Here is a 25,868-nt window from a genome sequence, read left to right on the forward strand (position 1 = left end):
TGAATACTTACTATGTAGCATCTTCAGGTTTCTGTGACAATGTTTATCTTGACGTTTTATGAGAAAATTTAAGTTTTTGTATTAAGCGTGACCCACAAGGGAAAAGCAAGTCCAGCCCTTTAAATTTACCAAGTACAACTTCAACAGCAGCCAGGGCAGGAGGCTACTACCTTGCCACACTGTAACAACTTTGCCCAAGCATAGCAACAGTAGAAGGGGTGGATAACTATAACTATGCAAATTAAAAGAGGTTACTGCTTCAGGCATTTCACTTAAGAGGCACTACCGCTCTTCATGGAAGTACTTCTCTGAAGATACTGTCTAGGTTCCCATTTTCTAGCTCTGTTAGTAACACTGCTGTCTCCACTGGGAAAAAAATAAGTGGTTAGCAATAGAAAACACAAATAACATTTTCAAAATACTCATCTTCCTGACAAATTTTGAGTATCTTTACACATAAAACCCCGAACAGACGAACTAACACAAAACACACCCACTGTTCCCTGTGAAACATCATGGATGATTTCACGAATCCTAGAACTTAAGCAGATGCAAAGAACCTGGACCATCTTAATGAAACACTACTGTTAGAAGCAACATTTTCCACAAGCTTAACGAAGGTACTGGAAGAACAAGTAGTGGCAATTTTTCACCTGTTTTGAATTAGGTGACTTAGATATCTTGACACCAGCTGAGGCCACACCATGTCATCCCATCCAAACAGCTGCATCATTGATAGAACGGGCTGCGGCTGGAGATCTGATAGGGCTTTGCTGGGTATATCCAAAGCTAAGAGAGTAAAACCTGATTTTAAAGAAAGAAAAACATTGTGCCATGTTACTGGTTTCTCAGTACATCCCTGTTCCACTGAAAAGCATTCTAGATTAATTACAATTAAGAATGTGCAGTCTGGAAGTACCAGAAATCTCAATTAAAACTGGGCAACTATTCTAACAGACAGCATTTGTACACATGTTAAAATGTAGTCACTGTCCTGAGGAGCTTGTAAGTCAACATGACACGCGGAATGCAATGGAGAGAAAAGGGATCCAAACATATGCAATTTTAAGTATCTTCAAGAAACCACAGATTATAAATCCAGAAGGCATAGCTCTACCACCAAAGCAACAAAAAATGTCTTAAAAACTTGCTTTTTTTTTTTGTCTTCTTGGCTTCCCTTTCTTGCCTCCATCCAGCATTTCTTCCCTTGTACATATAAGTACTATTGTGCTTTACAAGACTGAGTTTTATTTATTTGCTTTGTTATTTTCATACACTTCTTGCAGTGAAGAACTATACCTGGAAATAATTCACTCAGTAAAAGCTGGTACCTGTCCTATTTTTAGAACACACTTTCATGTATCAGAAGTTACTGTGCAAATAAAGTACTATGGGCGAGCTTATTTGTGAAAAAAGGATCTTCATATAACAGCTGCAGATCTAGAAAGTGGGACAATACTTTGCACAGAGTTTTTGCTAATTTTGCTGTTTCTATTAGCTCTACTATGGGATCTGTATCTAAGACTACCAGAATAAAAGATATAGCACATTCTTTATGCTACAAATGATAAATGCATTTAAGCTCAAGAAGAAAATGTAATCTGAAATGTTGAGCAGTTATTAGGTTATAGGAAATGAGAGGCATTGAATAAGTCAGAAAAAACTGACTTTGGGGGGGGCAATGAAATAAAGGAGCTCACTAGTTCCAACATTCTCCAATTCAAGTTAAATATAAATGTAATATTAATTTATTAAAATAATGATTTCTAAACTTGCATGCATTGGAAAGCTGACTTTGAATTAGATCGAAAAAAACTGGTTTTCAGAAACAACAATGAAGCTATTTTTATTAATAGTATAGGGACAGACTACCTTAAGCTATGAAGGGCTTCACTTTTCCTTATGTACCTCAGAATAAAAAGCGGTAGTACAGAGTCTCCACTCTGCCTTAGGTGAGGAAACAATTTGTGCCAGCCTCCTTCCAGATTATTATTATTGTTTCTGCAGCATCAGCCATGACACGGATAGGGGAGAAACAGGAGACAGAAATGATAATGTCAGTCCCATGCTATTTGCCTGGCAGAGGGAGCCGGAGAGCTGTGACAGCTGCTCTCCTCTGGGCTGCAACCTCTAAGGCAAGAAGCTCATACAGCATGGGAAGGGTTTGCCTTCCTCTGTAGTACTGCCTAACACATCTCTATAAAGAAGGTCACAACTGCACTCCCCTGCTTCTAAGTGGAGTTTATAATAGGTTGTTCTTCTTGCTGTTTCACTGTGCTAATATAAAAAGATATAACACTGTAGGAAATGAATGAAAGTTTTGACATTAACAACCTCTTCCTTTGATTTGTATTGCTGTTTCCCATACATGCTTCACCAGTGTGAGGCCACTACTATTGCACACTGCCTCTTTCATTAATGTTACCTACTAACTACTGCAGAGCTGCTTCAAATGAAGGGTCTTGCCACTTTTCTATTACTAACTCAGTACTTCTGAGCTTGTAGCTTCACCTAATTTATACCATGATGGAAAAAAATACTATATATTTCACTTCCCTAAATTTTAGTTAAATGGATATAAGATTTCATTGTAATGACAGAATACAATGCTAGCTACTGAAGTTAAAGATCAAACAGGTATTTCTTTCTATTCACTACCATGCTAACTCGTTGCATGTGGAGTTCACATAGACATGAAATGTTGTACTCAAGATTAAAATCCTTCAGTGTAAAGCAAGATAAATAATTACAGTTAATTATATTTTCATGACCACGACCGTAAGGGTTCAGGAAAAAAATAAAAGTCAACCTTTTAAAAACAGTCTTAAAATATGAAACATTATTTAAAAAAAAAATAATCACAATGAATAGTTCAACACAAAATTGTAACAAACTATCAAAAAGCTGTAAATTCTAGGTGTAAAGAAGTTATTCTCATTTATATTGTATAATGTTTGCAATGTTGATTATAGCCTATGACTAGTAGTGAAAAAGAACTCAGACTTGAACAGCTTTAAACCCCTTTGGAGTTCTCAATCTGCTTGCATTCTACTAAATAATTCACAGTTACAATATTCCTTCTTGTCAAACTATTTAGCAGAGAATCTACTTTTTGCATTTCTGCAAATTTAAGTTACTACATGGAAGTAGAAATATCCCAAAATACAAAATCCTTGAAAGCCTGTGATCCAGAAATAGACCAAGTCCAGTAAGTCGTAGGGAGGGTCAATGCTAACCTGCAGCTGTATCAGCAAGCTGTGGGGAAGGTGGCATCTGTGACATTCTCTGGCTCTTCAAGTAGGGAAAGAAATTTCTCCAGAGAGCACTGGCGACAGCAAGGTGGTGCTCTTTAGCCACTAATGGAAGCTGTGCGTCTGCAGCCGTAGTCCCTAGTTGAAGTCCCTGGCTTACACGTTTGTGCACACTCCTACAGAGAAACAAAAACAATGTTTACGTTCAATAAGTGAAAATTTCACATCTTTTAAAAGCATATTTACAACTACCTTAAACCCCAGGGCCTGAGAACTGAAGGATCATTTTGTGCAATTAAAACCTTTATGCAAAGACATTATGCATACCAGTTATTTGATGGATGAATGATGGCATATTAAGCACCATAAAGTTAATGTTAATTACTAATGTCAACCATTAATTATATGCTTTTTAATATGTCAGATCAAAATGAGAAATAGGCAGCTTTAAAATGAATATCTGCATTTTGCAACTGCTAGCATGACAAGCAAGTGTGCTGACAATCCAAAGCCAGATGCTTGCTTAAAATTTTTGTCATGGCTTTTAGGATAGGGTTGTGTCCAGTAAATAGTGGCAAATGATTCTGAGTAATTGTACAGCTTTTTTTTCTGAAATCTATTTCTCATTTGTAAAACCTCACTAGGTAGGAGTTTAGATAAAAGATTCACTTTATCGCAATCTGCTGCAATTAGGTTTGACAGCAGTGCCCACATCTTTTTCAGTACAGTAAGGACAAAACTTACCACTACACATAACTCCCATCTCTTCCTGAGACAATATGGCATGAATTCAATAATGCACTCAATTTTCTTTGATTCTTCTAGTACCATTCCTGCTACTTAATCTAATTTGGAAGTTGTGACTTTCTAGAGGTTTAATAGAGATATGTCTGCAGGGAATCAATGTTCTCAGAGAAATGGGGGGGAGAGCACTAATAAATTTGTCTGGTAGAGCAGGATAGGCGGCATTACTGCACCAGGCTGATCAACTAAATAACATGCTTATTAAAAACAATCTGTAGGAACGTACTATCATTCCTGTTCCTATTTATCTTCTGGTCAACTCAATTGAGATTGTGCATTAAAGCACAGGCAGCATTATTACATTTGCTTTATTAAATTCTATAAACGGCACTGTAAAGTCAGAGTCAAGATATTTATAAGATAATGGCAAACAGCAGAGGCATTGAGACTTGCCTTAACACTAACAGTTGTAGACTATTATATTTTCTTTCTTAATTGCTATTCTCACAGTAGCAACTGTTTCACTCTTCCCCCAGATCTTTATTCTGTACTCACCCTAATTTGAAATAAACCAAAACAAAACCAGAAAAAACTCCAGCCACCAGTTTCCTTCTGGGGATCTGGGAAAATTATGAAAGAATTACACAACTCACAGCACTCATTAGGACATTTGAAATGGAATAATTTTAAATAAAGAGTAGGCTGGCTGCAAGGCCTTCCTGAACTAGGGTTGATATTAGAAGCGCATCTCATTATATCAAATTAGTATCCAAAAATCCTGCTAACACATAATTTTAAACATAAAACATACTGGCTGTCAAAGGTAACGATACCTTATGCCTGTCTCCAGGCACTCATTAGTTTCAATAGGACAGACAGAAAGAATTGAGTATCAGCTACTTTTCAAATGGGACATGGAAAGGTATGTAATATCAGGAGGAATCAAGTATTTCTTTGTGAGACAGCGTGAATCCAAACACAGGAACAAAAGCCAGGAATTCTAAACCCAACATTTATTCCCTCTGTGGCTTCACATAAATCATACAGCCTTTGTGAGCCTCAGTTTCCCAGCCATGATATTTGGATAGTAAGGAAGCTTACCCTTTAAGGATGCTGTGAAAACAATCAATGCTTAGAAAGAAACTAAGGATTATATTTAGTATGTCAGTTGGTATTCCTATTTACAAGGCATATTCTCCAAGTCAACATGAACTGAAATAGAAGCAAGATTAGCATTAAAAGTCAGGCAATATTCTTTGGGAGTATCCCTTATTACAAAAAGCACAAAGGGAAGAGTGTAGAAAAAGTGAGCTAGGTCTAGAGGAGAATGCAAAAAGTAAAAGCAGGGCTAAAGAAGCAAGTTAGAAATATATTTTTGTCTATTACCAAAAAAAGTTTGATAGCAAAACCAAAGGGCTCTTCTGTTTTACTTTAAGAATGTGTAAAGAATAAAACTTCTGGGAACAGAATCTGCCCTTACAGCCAGACTAGGCTGTAAAATTGCACAAAGACCTTTTTCTCCCCTCTAAATTGCCTCTCCAAAGACGAGTGTCTTCCATCTCCTTTAGCCATCTATGCAAAGTAGAAGGGTGTACAGACTTCCAAAGTAAGGTAATATATCTCTGTGTCAGTGGAAGGGCAACTCATACAAATCAGTATTTATCTTTATTCATAGTAACCTACACAAATGCTTGAAATAAGGTAAATGCTTAGAATCGATGAGGCATCAATATATGCTGCAGCTGATGTAGCCAGCTACTTCTACCAACAAGCAAACTTTTTCATTCAATAAAAATATGGATAAATAAAATTTTACATTTTATGTAGGCTTCCATCATACCATCAAACATCATTTCTGAAACTATACATCTACTTTTCCATTGTGTTAAGAGCTTTGGAACCACCAGTTGCCTTGTTCTAATGGCAGTAAGTTGGTGTGATCTTTACTTGCTTTAAACCACAATTTTCCTATTTCTGTAAAAAGAGGTGTGCATTTTCATTTTGCCATCAGTTCAAATAAACCCTGGGTTTATTAAAGAAGGGAATATTTGTGCTACCTGAATGAGGACTGTGCTGGATGTGTAGGTATAGCAGTAACATGAGGGGTTATTTTCTACACCCTACACCTAAGGAATTGCAGCCATTTATCTGGTTGCAGGTATTGAAATCATAAACCATGCTTTTACAATCATAAACCATGATTTTGCAAGCCTGGATTACTAAAATGGAGTGAAACTTTAGGTCAAGATGAAAAAGTAAAACACATAAAATGCAGAAGCCTGCCTACATAATGGAAACTGAAGTCACTATTAGTCTATAATCTGCACTGGCTCCATACTGGCATCCAGACTTAGTATAATGTAATTTAATTTGATCTACAAGGGTTCAGAACTCCTCAGCATGAGAAAAGACCTCTCTCTTCCTACCAGCATTGCTAGGGACACATACTACAAGGGCTCCCAAATACAACTGGGTTTGCTGTTTTTTTTTTTTCCTTCCTAGTAGCTGGTGCAGTGCTGTTTTGGCTTTAGTCTGAGAGCAATGCTGATAACGCACACCAGTGTTTTAGTTGTTGCTAAGTAGCACTTACCCTGATCAAGGACTTTTCAGTCTCATGCTCTGTCAGTGAGGAGGGCACAAGAAGCCAGGAGGAAGCAGAGACAGGACACCTGACCCAAACTAGCCAAAGGGGAATTCCATACCACAGCATGTCATGACTGGGGGAGTCACTCAGAAGGCCAGATCGCTGCTTGGGTCGGGCTGGGTATCAGTGGTGACCAGTTGTATTGTGCATGACTTGTGTTTTCTGAGCTTTCATTTCTTCTTTTGTTGTTTCCTATTATTATAATATTGGCATTCTTTCTATTATCACTATATTTTACTTTTAGTTATTAAATTGTTTTTATCTCAACCCACGGGGTTTAAGTTCTTTCAATTCTCCTTATCCAGCCCAGGAGGGGGAAAGGAGGAGGATGGTGGGGTGGTGGTGAGTGAATGGCTGTGTGGTGCTGAGTTACAGGCTGAGTTTAAACCATGACACCAGTATAGCCAAGATTAAGATCAGGAAAGTCTTCTTAAAGCACCTGAATGATCTTTTGATGTTGAAGCAAATAAATAATTAAAAAATAACACCTGCAGGACCAACACCCCTGGATAAATCTTGGGAGACTGAGTAGAGATATATGAGTGTTTCTGAAATGATAAATGGCCTTGATGCTTAGAATTTCAACTACTAACATCTGTTCTTTCAAGGTAAACTCAGGCAAAGTGAAATGAAACCAAGCGTCATCTCACTAAAAGACAGGTAATAGGGGCTTTGCGCTCTCTGCAGATGAATGGAAGTTGAATAATACTTGAGTTTGAAGATTCTCCTTTCAAACATTTCTACTCTTTCTGCATTACTGTAAGATTATCAGTGCTGTTTCTCATTTTGATATTTTGGCAGCAAATGCTTTGTGCCTTGGTCCTATTTTTAACGTTGCCACAGAGGTGGTAACTGCAACAGAAGTGACTGCACGAACTTGAGGCTTCTTCAGCTGTGGGGAGCTTTGAAGATTTCAGCACAGGGAACTGAAGAGATGCAGAGATTAACTGACACAAAGAACAATAAAGTGACAGTTCTGATTACAGCAAAGATGACAGAAGAGCTTTACATTTTCTCAACAAGCCCCAGACCCAGAAGTGATGTCAGCTACTTGGAAATGTACACAACAATAAAGTTATCAGCTTAAGCTCTCCCCAAAATCAAACCCCACATTAACATAATGAAAAGCGTATTTGTTTCTGCTGAAAAGATTAGGATTAGCAAGTTACACAGTAAACATGGCATTAAAATAAAATCCAGAAGTGCCAGTTGACATTGCTCTGTTTCATAAGGAAAGGTGTTTCTGCTTCCCTTTCCCACACACAAAATCCCTGAAAAAAACACTATTGCACAGCAAAAGATCGGGCTTTCCTGTAGGAATCTATCTAGTCATATTTTCTGTGGTTGTATAAATCTCACTGCAGTGATGCACTCAAAATTTATGCCTCCTACCAGTGTGAAACTAGATCTCTGCTAGACAGCAGTCCACTCAGCTTCAGTGACCAAACGGTATCTACCGAGCAGCAATTCAGAAATTAGTTCAAAGTTACTCACCCAATTTCATTTTCTTCAAATGCCATAAAATTCTGTACTTCTTTAATACTGCTACTCAATTCTTTTCATTCCATCAGAATTGTTATCCTTACAGCAACCAGAACTGGAAGGGAGGCTTTGGCAGAAGCCACATACATTTCCAGTAACAAGTCCTATCCAAGCTTAAGATGAAAAAGATCCCTGCGTGCCCTCTATATGCCTTTGTAAATAATCCAGTATGGACATTCAACTAGTTGACTATTATGCCATTTAGTTACATGATAGTTATAGAAATTTGCAACTATAGCACTTACTTCATTAATCCATATGGATTCCAACTCCCATGATGACAAACTCACTGTTCAGCTTCTACTTAATAATTTGTTCATAAGCATTTACTTATTTTTATGTTTGTGCTTCTCTATGCAGTTTACATTAAATAAATATACATTTCTGAAATCATAACCTTTTATACTACAATAAAATATAATACAAGTGTGAAGGAGACAACATTTTAGAGTTAGATAATTTTATACAGAAAATTTCAAAACATTCAAGAAAGGAAAGTTTATGTGTGGACTACAGTAGTAGCATGCACAAAGGCAGTAACAAAATGTTGCATCTGGGTTCAAATCTGCTTGCAACCACAGAATGGCTAGGGTTGGAAGGGACCTTAAAGGCATGTACTTCCAGCCCTCCACCATGGACAGGGACACCTTCCACTAGACTAGGTTGCTCAAAGCCCAATCCAGCCTGACCTTGAACACTTCCAGGGATGGGAAAGCCACAGCTTCTCTAAGCAACCTATGCCTGTGTCTCCCCACGCTCAGAGTGAAGAGGTACAGTATCATGGAGCTGTGCCAAATTACAAGTAACGACCTGTATGATCCTACCTCTCTTATACACGCAGATTCATGAAAAAGAAATGGATCTGGATTCATGGGAGTGGTAGCTGCACAGTGGTTCCACAATGCCCAGTTCCTCCAAGAAGAAAGTGCCCCAACCTAACCATACTCAGAGACCGGTGGCAAGCCATGGATGTGGCATCTCATGGTAAAACCTTTTGGCTTCCTGATCAGTGGTGAATGATGTGACCACTGGATCTAATGTGTAAAAATTTAAACCTTTCTCTTGACCACAGTTATGAATGCAGGTATGCTGGGTTGCAGAGCTCTGCACTGAACTCCTGGCTATCATCATGTTTAGTAAGTGCACTGACAGCATGCTTACAAGAATTTTAAGTCCAAAAGCATTTTGCTGATGTCCTCAAAGAGCCTAAGCTGAATGCTTAACAACTAAGACCTGTGAAAACAGCCTTAGTGTCTCTGGGCATAGAAGCTTAGGTACCTAGGGAACTTCAGTGGTTAGAATGGAGTCACCTACACACTTTCAGACACTTTCACACTCAGGCTGATTCAGCGAAACATGCATGAAAGAAGGCGACTGAATTCTATCCAAGTTTGATTCAAACATCCAAGTCCTCTTTCAAATCTGTTTCCAAGGTCTTTGACATACAATTTCTTTTTTATATTCCTTTATATATCACCCAGTATATTGAGACTGGTATGACTGCAGTAGGAACCAGACAGAAGCAGCAATCCCACCTCAAATCTGAATCTCTTGTTTCCGTATCACCAATACACACACACAAAGTATATATAAAGTTTCTGTATCATACACAAAGTACGTATAAAGTTTCTTCACATCTGAGCAACAGCCTTTTTACTCTTTGATAATTAAAAAAAAACAACCCCCAACAAACAAAACTTAAAAGAGCACATAATTTTCACCCACCTTTATGGAATATAAAAATAGTTTCCAGAAATATAACCAACGTGAGAAACTTTAGGCCAAAAATAAATTTTCCCATGCATTAAAAGAAACATTTGAAAAAAACCCCACAGTTTATAATGAAAGAGTCTGCACTGCGTAAGCCATAATGAGCATCATCACCATCACAGAGCTGTACTGCTGGCTGTTCAAACAGGACTGGAAAAATCATGATGCAATATAATCAAACATTAGCATGCCCCCATCAGATCAGTACATATTAAATCATGGTTAGATGTTCTTTCTTCAGTTTAATTTGCTTCAATAATCCACAATAAACTGCATGTTTAAATGTTTACTGGAAAAAGGATGTCCAAATAATATGCCTGGATATGTATGAGTATGATGAACACTGATCGGTGTGACAAGGCAAAGAAGGCTAACAAGGGAAGAGGGATGCTTTTCAGAACTCTAACATCCAGGATTTTTATCAAATGATTTAATTCATCCAATTGTGCTGAAGTTTTTTATAGCAGAGACTTGCACAACATCAGACATGTCAGCCTGTCTTCATACAGAGCCCCCTTATCATCCTTGTGGTCCTCCTCCAGACTTGCTCCAACAGCTCCATGTCCTTCTTATGTTGAGGACACCGGAACTGTACACAATACTCCAAGTGAGGTCTCAGGAGAGCAGAGTAGAATGGAGCCTATGACACCCTTTCTTTCCTATATTATGTCCTAGTCACTAGGTAACAGATATCTAATCATTGGGACTGCTGTCATTTAAAAACAAACAACAAAACCCTAAAAAACCACAACAAGTACCTACCTTCAGCAGTGGGACTCTACTGTTCTAAGCACAGAGATTTCTGTTCTTCCTGACACTGAATCAGACATCTCTGGACCCACACCACACACTGGATTCAATCCTTCACTTTGCATCTTCTGCAGGTTGGCAGTAGACAAAGTCCCACATAGGAGGCAAGAGTGGGTTGTTGTATAAGACATGCATGCTGCAGATGACAAACAAGTTCTATTCAGCTGGGCCTGTTACTGTAGGCCATCAGACCACTGTACCATGGAGGACCCCTACACCATTTGAAAGGAGTTTTCCAAGTTCTGCTATCCTCCTAGCTCACCTGAACAGAGGTACCAGGCAGGCAAATGTCCTAGTACTCAGGAGTAAAAGGTCAAAAGAGGCCTAAATCACCATAACACTCTAGGACTGAGGTGATTCAGACCACAGTTTAAAGGGCTTGATTATATGTGTGTGTAGATATATATATATATAGAGAGAGAGGTAAATAAAAATGCCAGTGCATCTAGCTTAGGTTGCAAGAGACAGACACAGACATTAGGGCACCATTTCAATTACCGCAGCTTTTCTGTGAAACCTTAGCTAATCACTGCTAGAAGATACTCCACCCTTCTCCACCCAGAAATCTTAATCATACCATTTTCTGTTTTGTTGTGGGTTTTTTTCTTTCCCCCTCACACACATCAGGAAAACATCACCCTTAAACACCCTAAAACGTATTTTGCATTATGTTCCCTTAATTGAAAAAAATGCCTATTAACAAAATTAAAAAGGCTACAGATCCTTTCAATTTACCATACACCAATTGCTGCCTGAATAGAAGCAGATGACATACTCTTTCCTATTGAAGATAGAGCAGGTTTAAACAGAGCCATTCCAATTCTTTCATTGATGGTATAAATCTTCAAGTCTCAGTGGAAGAGCCTAGTATATTCCTTTTGTTAGTAGATCATTGACAGAACAGACTCAACAGTTAAGAAGCTTCTAATGTGACAATTCATATAAGCAGAGTAATTAAAGTATATTAGAAAACCAGATAATCTCCCCCAATCAAACCAATAAAGGGCAGCCCATGGGCATTCAAATCACATATTGTAATTTAGCTCAGGGTCACCTTCCCAAGGTAAATAATATCAACAGAAAATACCTTAAACTGAATGATCCTTACCCATTACTAAACCTATTCAGGAAATTACATAAAGCTCTTTGAAGACACAAATATTTTAAGAACAGTTAACCACTTTAAACAACTACTTTATTTCCTTTTATTGTTTTGAAGACTAAAGCCAAGTTTCATTTCTTACACATTACTTGGGATATTCACTAAAAAACATAGGAAAGATAGGGGAAATGTGACAGACCCTTTAAAATGTTATAATGCAAGTAAAGCAGCAACGGTATTTTCTCACATTACCTGAAAGTGCGTTATTACAGATGATGCAAGTTGTCAGTAACTAAATTATTATACTATCCATAGGTAGAGAATCCTGCTCTTACAAATTTTTACTAATCTCACATGCAACTATATTTTTACTATTTTCTCGTTTTTTTTTTTGTTTATGTATCTTTTACAAGCAGGTCCATCAACTGCTTAATTAAAAACATTTGATTACATTTAAAACAAGAAGTAAATCCAAACCAGCACACTTTATCAAGTTTTCCAAGTTTAAGTTTATACTATCAAAACCTTACAAAAGACCCAAGACATAAGCATTGCAACTGACCCCGCAATAAGTGGAAAATGTACACAAATTTTAAGCCAATATTAACATATTTCTTTTTAAACAACAGATGCTATAATACATAGCTTGGCAGCTACTTCATTAGAGAAATATGATTCAAGAAATGTGGCTCTTTGAAACAAATACAAAGGAATTTGGTAGATCTATGTTCTTCACTAAACTGTTCTTTAGATTTAAATGTAACACTACAAACATCATGCAGCACAGAAAAAAAAACAATCAGAAAGTCTCAGGATTTAAGACAGTTGTCTTTCCACAGCAATATGGAAACATTAATATATTATGTTAAGATACATAATCAGCAAAGCTACCGCTCATTGCTTAATGTATTTTCTCAGTCAAGGAATCATTAAAATTAGCAAAAGTAACCATGAGCTGATCCACTTCAAAGTTTTCAAAACAAGTGTTTAAAGTAAGAGCTGATAGTCTGTTAAGTTGCAGCTTCTCTGAGTATGGCCATCCCTTGAAACTTTAAATATATTATACTCCTTTACTTTTTTCAACAGGGAGGCAAAAGCTGCACAAAGGCCAAAGCAGTAGTAGCCTGAACATTCCACGCTTTACTGGAGAGCAGTAAAAGTTCTGACAATGCCACCAACAGACTTGGCAGAGACAAAGGCTATTTTAACTCATGGAGTTGCAGAAATAAATGTGGAAATTCTCCAAAAAGGAAAGTGGAAAGACAGCAACTGCTGAAAAGTTTAACTGAGAAAGAAAAAAAAAAAAACAACCCCAAAACTAAAACCACACAAATGAAGTGACCTTCAAGTACAGGCAGCTCTCCCTCCTGCATTATATCTTTCATCACATTCTTCCTGCAGTGACCTTTTCCCCCATGCACTATATGGTGGAAGAGAGACCTGGAATGTGTTATCATCAGCCTCTCCTGTCCATCTGACTCCCCTAGATGACTGTGGATGCAGTGAGACTTGCAATGATCCAGGACACAGAGATGCCATAGTTGGGAGATGAAAGTGAAAGCTGTCATATAAACACTTGAAATTTCCACTGGATGCTTCATGAAGGTCTTGAATATATGGAGAAATAAGCTAGCAATCTATCAGAAACAATTACTATTAAATTACAAGAAACAACAAGTATTTAGAAAAGAACTAGCATAAAAGAATATCATGGACAAAGAAAAGAAAATAAAGCTTGAAATTACTTTTTACTGGCTGGATTCCATTTACTTTAAAGAGAGGTAAAACAAGTGTCACCAAAATTGTGATTCTACAGTGTGCAAATCTGAACATGGGGCAATAAGTTCAAATTATTTTCTATGCATTTAACTCTAAATTTTAGAGGAAAGCTGTTCATGAATAGATCTGCATTCATCAATTCCTGGCAGTGTTCAAGGCCAGGCTGGACAGGGCTTTGAGCAACCTGGTCTAGTGGAAGGTGTCCCTGCCCATGGCAGGGGGGTTGGAACTGGATGATCTTTAAGATCCCTTCCAACCCAAACGATTCTATGATTATACTGTGATCACCGATACAAAATGTTAACCCATCTTATATTGCTCCTTGAATCTACTGATTTGTAGGTAATATCATTCCTTTATTTTTAGATGCAACACTAGGAAATGTTTTTCTTAATTCCTCTAAAAATGTTATTGTGGATTTCTTTTAGAACACAAATATTTTCCTAAAGCATTCACTATTTTGTAAGCAAGCGGCGTAACAGTTCCTTAGTTAACCATTAATTCATTCATCCATAAATTGTTTTACCCTCTTTTGAATGGTTTAGGCTTGATGAGTATCCCCTATATATGCCCAAGTGAAGAACTCTCCAAGGCAACAACTGCAGGACCACAAAAATAAAATAAAATTTAAAAATATAATATCTGCACATCAAAGAGCTCATTTCCTGATATCAAAGATTCTAAACTTCACTGGGATAGAAAGTGTTAATGCTGTAAATAAAAGGTTCACAACTGCAGTTGAATCATGTGAAGATTATCAATATAGCAGCAATGTACAAAGGGGCTTCAGCAAGGTTACTGAGTTCAATATAATCCTCTCGATAGCTAAGCACAGTAATAGAGAACACTGTGTTCACTGTGACAGCATGTTGTGTGTGCTCAGTAATACTTTTAAAATATACAGGGAGAACAAGAAATCCCCAGCATCACTACTATGCTCAAAGACAACGTAAAGACATTAACAGGAACAGACACACAGGCCTAAAACACAAAGGCACAAAAAAGCCAAACAATCAGAGCTGCAGAATATTATTTAGCACTTTCTCCTTAGCCCTTCTCGAAGGGTTTAACTACATCACCGAACAGACAAGTTGTTATGACCATAATTTAAATGCAAGCAACACAGCTCTAGCCTGCATGGGCCAGGTCTGCTGGGAGGGGATATTACATCCGCTTCAACCACCCTAGTAAATCTGTGCCAGAGAGATGGGTTTTTTTCCTACGCATATTTAACTAAGATAGGGTTGCAAGAGCAGCAAAGACAACACAACCTGCCTTAATTCAGTGCAACTAGTTCGCATTTCAGCTTGTAGAATAGTCTTGGGGAAAACAGACAGCTGATTTGAGCCCAACTGCAATTTTCCTTCATTACCTTCACCGGTATTCAGCCAGTTACCTTCTCCCCTGTACTATGAATGCATATGCTACGACTGCAGTTTTCCTTGTGTCTTTAACACAAAGTATAAACTGGAGCACACAAAACACACACAGTGACTCTGCTGTCACAAAATTTCAAGTCCCAAGGGAGTCAATCCAGGTAACTGACTTCAGCAGCAGCAGCAAGGCTCAGCAATTCACAGATCTCAGCCAAGTGCTTTGCTAGCTTCTGCACTGTTCAAAGCACTGGGAGTCATCTTGTTGCTTTGAACAGGTAAGTTAGTGCTCATTTTTTTTCAAAGAAACAACACAGAAAAAGCAAACAGTTAAAAAAGACCTTTGGTTTGCCTAAGCAAAGCTTTAGCATAGGTCAGATTCAGAATTTTTTAATCCTCTGAAAGAACAAATAGTCAAAAGTAAAGGAAAAAAAAAATGGACAGGCTTCACTGAGATTGATACTATCCTAAGTTGCTTTATTCCCCTTTCTTAGTTCATATACATACAAAAATCTCACCTAAACCAAATCTAAAATTTTCCAAACCATTACCATTTCATTGAACTTAAAACAGCTTCATTTCAATTCTTAAAAGCCGTATTTTGAATAGCAAACTTTATAACAACCTGCCATTATAACTATTTTGGATCAAAATAATACAAATTTCCTCAATAAATTTCTGTGCCATATGCAAAACTTCAGAACAGTAAACATGCCTCAACCTCTATCGCACTGTGGGCACATCACCTCACATGATAAGCACTTAAAAGAAAAAACACAAAATACACTTGTCCACCATCGACGGGGGGGGGCTTGCAGGAATCACTGGAAGCTCTGTGATTAGCCCAGACCACGAGACATTTCACTCTTTGTTTTTGAGGGGTTTGTTTGTTTTAAACAGAGGTCACCTGTTATGTAACAGATTTCTTAGAAAATTACTGAAAAATTGTAATTGCATTTCTTTAACTTTAAATTATAGGGACATCATTATTTTTTATTCTTTCTAAATGTAAGACTAAATTTGGCTTACAAAGTATATTTGAAAGAACAGGAAGTCTAGATCACTTTAAATGATCTTTGTTCAAGTTTATAGCTTGTTAGGAACAGAAATACTAATATCTGTCACATAGGGAATATACAGCATTAGTTGTTATGTATTTAGCTGGAAACAGCAAATCACTGCTGGTACACAAGGTCATTGTTATCAATCTCTCATGACAGCTCTTTCTTCTTGCCATCAGAGCAAGACAGAGTTACAACCAGAGACTTGAGGGTCATAGCAAATAAGCTGACTTAGCAGCGTTTACTCTCTGTTGAAGCCCACCTCTCTTTAAAATATTCGAAAGAAAGATCCACCCAACCCCTTCTTAGGCTTCCTAAGTGAGCTCTTCATTTGCAAATTTCTAAAATGATGGCACACACGAAACAATATCCTGTTATTATATGCACCAGTCCTGCCTTGAATACATACTGTTGAGTGCAAAACCCATGTTCTCCATTCTTACTGAGAAATCGGAGAATTACAGAATGGTTGAGGTTGGAAGGGACCTCTAGAGGTCATCTTGTCTGGATTGCTCAAGCAAAGACACCTAGAGTTGGTTACCCTGGACCATGTCCATATGGCTTTTGAGAATATCCAAGGAAGGAGACTCAACAACCTCTCTGAAGAACCTGTACCAGTGATTGGTCACCCCCACAGTGAAAAAGTGTTTCTTGCTGTTCAGAGGGACCTAGGGACCTTCCTGCATTTCAGTTTGTGCCTATTGTCTCTGGCTCATGATCACTGGGGAGCACTGAAAAGACCCTGGCTCTGTCCTCTCTGCACCCTCCCTTCAGACAGTTCTATACATTGACAAGATCCCCCTGAGCTTTCTCTGCTCCAAGCTAAACCGTCACACCTCTACCCAACCTTTCCTCGAAGAAGAGATTTCAGTCCCATAATTATGTAGCCCGTCACTGGAATCTCTCCAGGATGTCCGTGTCTCTCTTGTACTGGGCAGCCCAGAATTAAACACAGTACTCCAGATGTGGCCTCACCAGTGATAAGCAGAAGAAAAGTTATCACCTCCCTCCACCTGCTGGCTCTGGCTACTGCAGCACAAGGTACCATCACGGATTTGAAACAGCACACTGCTAGCTCAAATCTCTGATGAAGGCATATGAAAACCTTCTGCATCATTATGAGTCATACATGAATATAATGTATATTAAGAATTAAAATGCCTGTTTATCTGAGAAATTGAAATAAAGTAGAAATGCACTGAAAAAATGAGTGCCCAAAGTAATGTCAGTCTTGAATAATCCTAAGGAGGGAAATTCCACAACCTTAGAAACTTGTTCCAACATTTGACTATCCCACAAAAACTTTACCCTTATGTCTAATAAAAACTTCCTTCATCACAATCTCAGTCCATCACTGTGACGATGGACAATCACAATTGTCTGTCACACGTCTACAATGGGTCTGATGCCAGAACTTATCTATAACCACCCCATTACATAGTTGTACAAAACAGTAAAATGCCTCCCCCATCTCCCTTCCTAGCCTTCATTTCTGAAGGATGAACAAACTGAGTTTTCTCTGTCTCCTCTCATAGGGCATTGGCTCCAGACCCCTTATCATCCTGGTGGTCCTCTGCTGGACTTAGGTTAGTATTTTAATGGCTTTTTTTCTACTGGGAACCCAGTATGTTGCTCACTTACACAACATAATTTACTTAAAACACATTCTACTGAGGCACCAGCAGGGCAGTGAAGTGTAGCTGTCTGTAGCTGCACAACTGCTATTACAACAAATTTTCTGACTTCTTACAAGCTAAGGTTTTTTTACCAATTCCTTACTATTTCTTGTTTGCAAAAAAATCCCATGAGAAATGACAACTACACAGTCTGACTGAAAGGCAGATCAACTAGTTCTGACAGGCCAGTACTGAAACCTATTTTTTAAGTATGGTCATTTCCAAAATCCTGCCTTTAGTTCTTCTGTGGGACTCTGAGACCAGGATAACACCAGCTGCCAGAGAACTATAATGATGGGACAGGTTAATATCTTGTATAAGCTACTGTTTACACTTTTTAAAATGTAAGTTTTCCACACAGTAAAAATAAAAAAAAAAAATAATTTAAAGCTTAACAGATTTACCTTAAAGAGATGATTTCTTATGATTGAGAGCCTAGTAGTTTAATGGACTCCCCACACTGGAGAACAGACACCCACATACTGTACTAAAGTGGATCACTGTATAAACTCATGGTGTTTTGATTCAAACAGATAGAAGCATATAGATTGCTTTGGAAAAAGCTTACAATTTGATATGTGATGGTAAATTTATAGCCATGTAAAGAAAATATTTAAACCCTTCTTAGCCAAGCTATAAAAAAAAAAAATAAATCAAAGCTCAGCAAATTGCTTGAAACAAATTCACTGAGGTCAACTTCACCACATCTCTCAGATGCTAATGATTTTTTTTATCTAGCACAGCTTTAGAAATGCAGTTTCTCACACTGAACATGTTCTTACCCAAACTCAAGTACCAAGAAGACAGAAAGAAACTGGTAAAATAGGTATTCTGGCTGCAGAAATTCAAATGTTGAGTTGGTATCATCTCGATTGAAATTTCCTGATCTGAGCAAGAAATGTGAAATGGACTCTTGACGATAACTACACGAGGGATGCAAAGGAACAGTAGCAAAATATAAACCCCAAATACTGAAAACAAACAACCTAAGAGTGCTAAATCCCACAATTATCTCCTAGACATTCCAAATATAATTTCCAGTAACAGACCCCACCATTACACATGTAACACTGTCATTATCGTGCCATTTTTAGTTATCAGGTAGGAAGCCTGAGAAAATACTTCAAGTTTTTTGTCTCTTTATTTCAAACAAGATTGTATCAGAGAAAGGAACTGTAGCTCAAATAAAGTTTTCTTTTTTTTTAAATGAAATTGCTCCAGCTCCTCTAGCTGCCTTTGCAGAAAATAAAAACCTATACACATACGGATACCCTCTAGCAACCTGCTGGGAGTCATATACTACAAGTGGTTTAGGAAAATCTTTCTCTCCAAAAGAGAAAAAGGATTTTGGAAGGCAGGCAAACTTATGCTCAAGATAATGAACTACATTGTTTCCAAATTCTGAAACAAAGTATTTTATTTCCTTCCTGAAAAATCAATTTTGTTCTTTATGGAATATCTATTGTGTTAAAGGATTCCATTTGTGTAATACATCTTTTTACTGAAGGAGATTACTTTGGGTACAAAATATCCCCTACTAACATTGTTCTCAACATTGGCAATACAGACAGTAGAGCTAATTTTCAGTCATCCAGGAAGAATGGTAGGCTTGCTAAACTTTTATCATCATCCCTTTTGAAACACAGTAAAATTCACTGTTAGAACTGATAGTTTATTAGATCAAAGCTACCATCAACAATGTAAATGCTGCCTGGTCATGTTAACAGGAAAATGTTTTACGAGTTCTACCACTGGGCATCCATTTAACTTCCAGCACCAGCTATGCTATAAAATCGTGCAGATAATTTATTTGGTGACCTGTGTGTGTGGGAAGCATTACCCAGCAAAACTTCTCACAGTCTGACAAAATGCTTTGATTTGCACTGTTCAGATGATTGAACAAAGAGATTTAAGCAATCACAAACAATAGCTTTTCCCTCCGAATGTGTTAAAAGTGTAATGTTACATGAGAGCGACCTATTGCTTTAAGATCAGATCTGATAAAATGCAAGTGATTGGGTAAATACTACGTTTTAGACTTGTACACATTTTGTCCATTAGGCTGAAGCATTAGTAAAGTTCACATTTACCTTAAACATAATTTTTAGCAATTTCACCACATCACGCTCATAAAGCTTCCATAGTATCCATGGTAACCTCTTTGCTTGCATATAGCTTAAAACATTCATTCCAATTAGGTGAAGTAAACAATAAACAGTCATTCATAATTCCTCAACTTGTGCTGTCGTTTCTTTCAGATATATTCAACAGCCTCCAAAACAGTTCCCAGGTTAAGTCTGCCACATGTAGTTGATGACAAGTTGGTCTGCCACCAAATTCTCTCTTCCCTGCATCAAGACAGAACTGATTTAATTACTCCCAATAATATGCACAGTATACAAGTGCAGGAATCTAATAAATTCTTTCTTAATGCCAACAATGCAGATTCAATATCTTACTGTGTTTCTTTTCAGTGTAAATATACACCTACTACTCTGCAAGGCTTCCTAGAGTTTAATCTATTCTTTCTCTATACTATAAAAAATATTTGCTTTATAATAGTCTGACACATGCTGCAATGTCTTCCAAAAAAGACTCACCTCAGACAGGAAACATGATCAATAAATATTACATCTAATATTCCATTATATTTCATATCAAAACACAAAGGGATGTTGTTTAAAAATTTGCCACACAAAATTTTTTAAAACAGTCTGCTTCTATGGGCCAGTTTGGTACTTCTTTTAATTCCTTAAGATGCACTCATTGAGAGTTGTGGCTTTTTTAAGAAAAAGCTGATAAAGGCATTTCCCGATGTTTTTACACAAAAAAACCCCAACACTGTAGTGAAAAACCAGCATGAGCCTTGGGACACCTGCTAGCTCCTGTCTCTCTGGGACACCTAGTATTCTGCCTGTGTTTAGTATGTCATGTCTTTGCTACACAGCATCACCTACCACAGACAGATGACACCTTGTTAATAATGTCAGAAATAACTGCTTAAAGTTCTCTGTGCAGCTGCTGGAAGAATTCAGAGACCTCACAAGACATGCAGAGTTAAATGTTTAAGCTGGTTCTCCTGTTTTGCTCTTCAAAATCTTAAACTAGAAAATCCCTTGAGTGAGAAGTCAGAGAAAGGCTACCATCCCTTCTAGGGTTAAAAGATGCTTTTGTAAGATTTTTAGGTCAGATTAACCTTTTGCTCACAATAGGGCTTGCTATTGGTTTTATTTTTTACTGTCTTTAACACAGGTGAAAAAAAAAAATCAATATGAAGCGAGACAAAGGGCTCTGGAGGCTCTGGCTACACCAGCTTTTGGTTTGGCTCATACACAATCCTACAACATGCTGAGGCTGGGAAGGATTAGCCTGCTTGTGTTGAGTAAACCGATGATACTCAATAAACAGTTTCTGTTGTAAACCCCTTAGGACGTGCAAAGCCACACTAGTTGGCATTAGACCAGATAAGCTGCCGAACCAGCTGTAATCTCATTTAGACCTGAGCTGATCCTCCTGTCCTTTCATTCCACAGGATCAAAGCAAACCACTGAGGAGGCAGCTGTATTATAGCAGCAGTGCTTGCTGGATGCAGCAAACATTTCATAAATTCCTCTCCTTGAAGCAAGCCTGCACATAATCTACCCAGAGCCAGTTCAATCAATGGATTTCTGAATTCGTTAGTCTTATTATTACAGGATAACTGTTTTCTCCACATAGTGTGGTAGTTGTTGCAAGCCAAGTTTGCAGAACAGCTCTTATTGCTGATCGTTTCTTTCTGGTAATGTGCCTTTGCATTTTTTGCTGTGCCACATGAAAATGATTGAAATCACTTCAATGTAGCATTTTTTAAAAAACTGGAAATAAAACCAATTCACAAATATTCAAATAGGAAGCCTTGAAATACAGTAAATCCCTCCAAGCATAATTACTGGCTACCTGTTCACATGCTTCCATGCATCAGTAATAATGACCAATGCTTTCTGAGCTCAGTGACAGCAAATGATGCTAGCAAAAGCAGAGATTATATCACTGTTGCTGCATAAATACAGACTAAAATTACAGATGTGAAAGGAGTCATGCTAAGAAAAAGATTTCTATTTGCCTTTTACTCCTTGTGTTCTCTGGAATTAAAAAGAAGAAATATTTTCATTGTTAAAGAAATGAATAGCACAACTAAATAAAACCAGAAAACCACAAAAGCAACAGGTCTTTTTAAACTAAGCAAAAATGAAATCCAAGACACAATCAAACAAGACTTCAGGGTGCAACATTCAATTTCTGTACACCACTTGGAGTTTCCATTGTGCAATTATAGCTAAAACAAAAATGTTACATTGTAACCTTAAGAGCCTTAGAAGAACAGAAAGTGTGTTCAGAAAATGCATCAACCACTCCATTTAACACCAGTGAAGCACAGGGTAACACATATTCACAGATAAAGAAAGTAAAATTAGATTTGTAATTTACACTGGAGCAGGGAAGTACTATTTTAAAATATTTCTAAGTTCTTTGATTTGCTAATTGTATTAATTGTTAAAGACCTAAGTTTTCTGGTGCAGACGGATCGACAAAAAAGAAAAAAAAAAGATGTAAGAAGAATTATGCAGTACAGCAGTGATTTTGGGGTCAAATAACATTAGTGATACCTGGATCACTCCTTGAAGAATGAACAGGAGTCACAGATACAAATTTGGCCAGAAAAATAGGGGTAAAAATAGCGGTATTTATGACTCACTGTTATTTGCAACCAGTGTAAGCATACAATGCACACAAACAGAAAAGATGAAGCAATCCTCACAGAGCAGTGCTCTGAGTTCACAAAGTGCACGAGAAAAATCAGTATTATCTTTGCACGCACATCCTAACCTACACTACACAGATCTATGGGACCTCTGTTATCTGGCCATTTGTGTTTATAATAAGATATGAAAAAAAATCTGTCCCAGTAATAAAAAGCTTCAATGAAGTATAATAAAATCAGATGTTTAACACATGCAAATGATTTTTAACAGATTACAGAAATGAGATGTTTAGCCTGAAACTTTTTCTTAAGCACTAAAGCACAGATGTGCTAGAGCATGTCACAGGCAGCTGGCAACGATGAACAAAAGGTATTTGCACCTATCATCTACAGATGTGTAAAAACCCAAGCACACATCTCTTCCTCAATCACTTTGAAACCATCTGATGTGTTAGTTAATGATTCCCCTCTCTCCACTTCATTCTTCAGACATAAAGGGGTCCTATTTAACATAATCACTTAACAGCAAAGTGATGGGTATCAGAACCCTAATTCTTCTAATATTTGCAAAATCCGGCTCTTTTTAATAATAATAACACTATGATAGCAAACTGTAAAACTGTGTAATTATACTTTAATTGTATTGTGAGGCATGCATTAATCACAAAGTTTAAGTACCAAGGATGGAATTATAATAATTCTGTAAAACAAATTTAAGCTAGCTAAGTAGGTCAGAACCACTAGCATGCAACAGGAGACCTCTGGGAATTTATCAGTTAATGGCTATTTATGTGCAAATGAGTGGCCTCCAACCCTCCCAAATCCTGTGTAGCTGAAGGGTATTTCTGTTAACCAGTAGCATGCTTAACTGCTGAGGCATAAATTAAACCATTTATTGGAATGATTTTAATTCTTCTCTCCCCCCACCCTCTCTAACTACTCCCTCCACCATCACTAGCAGCACAATTTACAGTATTAATTTACATCGAGATAGGATTGCTGAAGAGTTTTCAGAAATTACTTGTTTCAAGGAAGGCAGGGAGAAGGAGAACACGATGACAAGAAGGAGAGAGAAACTTTCAGTACGAGGCAGTAGCAGTGCTATACTCAAATCTGCACATCATCCAGGAGGCAGGCTATTAGAAATTCCAGAGGTTCAGTATTACAGCAGTGCAGTGTAAACTCTTTCATAATGAACTCTAATGAAGTGAAATTCTATTTTATGTCCTCATAGAACTGTTTAGGATGGAAAAGACCTTTAAGATTATTGGCCCAACCATTAACCTAGCACTGCCAAGTGCACCACTGAAACATGTCCCTAAGCAACGCATCTACATGGCTTTTAAATACCTTCAAGGATGGTGACTCCATCACTTCCCTGGGCAACCTGCTCCAATGATTGACAATCCTTTTGGTAAAGAAACTTTTCCTAATATCCAATCTAAACCTCCCCTGGTGCAACTTGAGGCCATTTCCTCTTGTCTCATGTTCTAAACTAGAAGACAGTGAAGCTCAAGGGGACTGCATCAATTGTATTTTCTGTCGCAATGCTCAGACTTTACACATATCAAAGGCTTTCTCTTGAGATAGAAAACAACAAAAATTTCTTGGTTGCAGGAATAAACACCTTCAATTTTTGAGTTTGAATTGGAAAAAACTAATAATTTTTGATGTCTTAGGAAAACAGATACCTTCACAAAATACTCAGAACCAAGATGTATTAAATTTACACTGTGATGTAAAATGGGGATGATTTACAGACAATATAAATTATTTCTCAACACTTGTAATCATAGCAGTAATTCACTACAGCAAGCATAACCTGAAGATTCACTTTTAGGCTTATATTTTCATATGCTTGGGGCTTCTTTTTTCTAAGCACATGCACACATTTTCTTGCAAAGCCTAGGGTCCCAGAATAATGAAACAGTAAAAATTTGATTATCCTAACATCAATTAACCATAGCTCCCTGTTACCCTAAACAGGGTCACGTCTCTCCAGTGTCTAATAATTACATTGTAAAATCCCTTGATTGCCTGAATATAATCGCTCTCTCTATGACATATGGATAATCATGGTTGTGCTATAGTTAATTATTATGTAAGAGATGATCACAGTACTTTACTTCCTGATGTCATCTTTCCACCTAATACAAAACTCCACGTAAACGTAACATACTGACCAAGTACGCACAGAGCATTTCTTTTCCAGGTCAAGCTGTTTTAGAACACCCTTGAATACACTGGGGTGGTATGAATCAGAGGAATTCTCTATGAGCAAATCTTTAGCAGCTTTAAAATATTTTTAGCAGATACCTGGGACACTTACTGAAGTATTTTCAAATGCATACCACCAACAGCTAATCAATATATGCCTGTCTAGGAAAACAAAGAATGCCAATGAAAATATTTGCTTTTATTCTCATACTTGACTTTATGTAAGGAAAACAAGACTGCAATAAGCAGTAAAAGAAAACCTTGTTGCCCTGGCAAGCACATATGTACTTGCCTGTTCCTCCCTTCTCCTGCCCCTCAATAAAAGATGACACACATCCCTGGCTGTAGCAAATGCTCCTGCTGAGTGTATAATGGCTGCCGTGGCTGCCTGGGTAGTCCCTGTATTACCATATAGAGAACCAGGAGGTTTCTGTTTCTTAACATGGATTTGCAAGCATATACATTAAACCAGAAACTTCATACCACTTCCTGATAACAGCCAGAAATGAAAAAATGAACAGAACTACCTGTCAAAAAGAAAAAAAAAAGTTCATTCCTGTATTTTCAGAAAGAATTAGCACAGCTGTATTATTAGAGCCTGCAACAAGCCCAGTTACCTCTCCATTTCCTACATGAGGGGATGCTGCCTTGATTATGCCTGTACCTTCTGGCCATTGACACTTTCTCAGCATTGCCCTAAGTCTTTAATTAACCCTGATTAGAGATAAACAGGGGTTTCTGGTTGTGAGAAAAACAGAACAGACAATACCTTAAGCTTTTCAGAGAACTAAGTAAACCACAAACTGCATTTACCTTTCCTTACTTGCTCCTCCCAGTAACATCAGGAAGGGACCCCCACAAGATGATGCACAATGTACACATTTCAGAATATGCTCTACGCTTTCCATTTTATTTTTTTTTAGGGAGGATAGGTGGCCTGCTATTTTAGGGTCATTTCACATGAGGCACATTTTCACTGTCCCTGGTTTAGCACCACTGGAAAGAAAGCCGAAGTATTTAGACATTGGCAATTAATGACACTTGGACTTGCTCCAAGCCAAATAAAACATGACAACCCACAGCTACATGCCCTGTATCAACTAACTAGCTTCCTTTAGAAAATGTCTTAAAATGCATTTCAAAGTAATTTTCTAGAGA

The 25,868-nt window shown here is 37.6% G+C and overlaps 1 protein-coding gene across 4 annotated transcripts in view; it reads right to left on the reverse strand.

Moving 5' to 3' along the window:
* MMS22L (MMS22 like, DNA repair protein) overlaps positions 1-25,868 on the reverse strand; it is a 92,244-nt gene that overhangs the window by 22,466 nt on the left and 43,910 nt on the right. For all 4 annotated transcript variants that reach the window (XM_062608439.1, XM_062608441.1, XM_062608438.1 and 1 more), the window contains exons 15-16: positions 3,237-3,427; positions 654-804 (exon numbers count right to left, since the gene is read on the reverse strand). In XM_062608439.1, the coding sequence (XP_062464423.1) occupies positions 654-804; positions 3,237-3,427 (342 nt within the window). The remainder of the gene's footprint in view (positions 1-653; positions 805-3,236; positions 3,428-25,868) is intronic.

Source organism: Pezoporus occidentalis, unplaced genomic scaffold (genome assembly GCF_034315485.1).
Source record: "Pezoporus occidentalis ecotype Australia unplaced genomic scaffold, CSIRO_AGI_Poc_V1 ctg13, whole genome shotgun sequence".
In the NCBI taxonomy this organism is placed as follows: domain Eukaryota; kingdom Metazoa; phylum Chordata; class Aves; order Psittaciformes; family Psittacidae; genus Pezoporus; species Pezoporus occidentalis.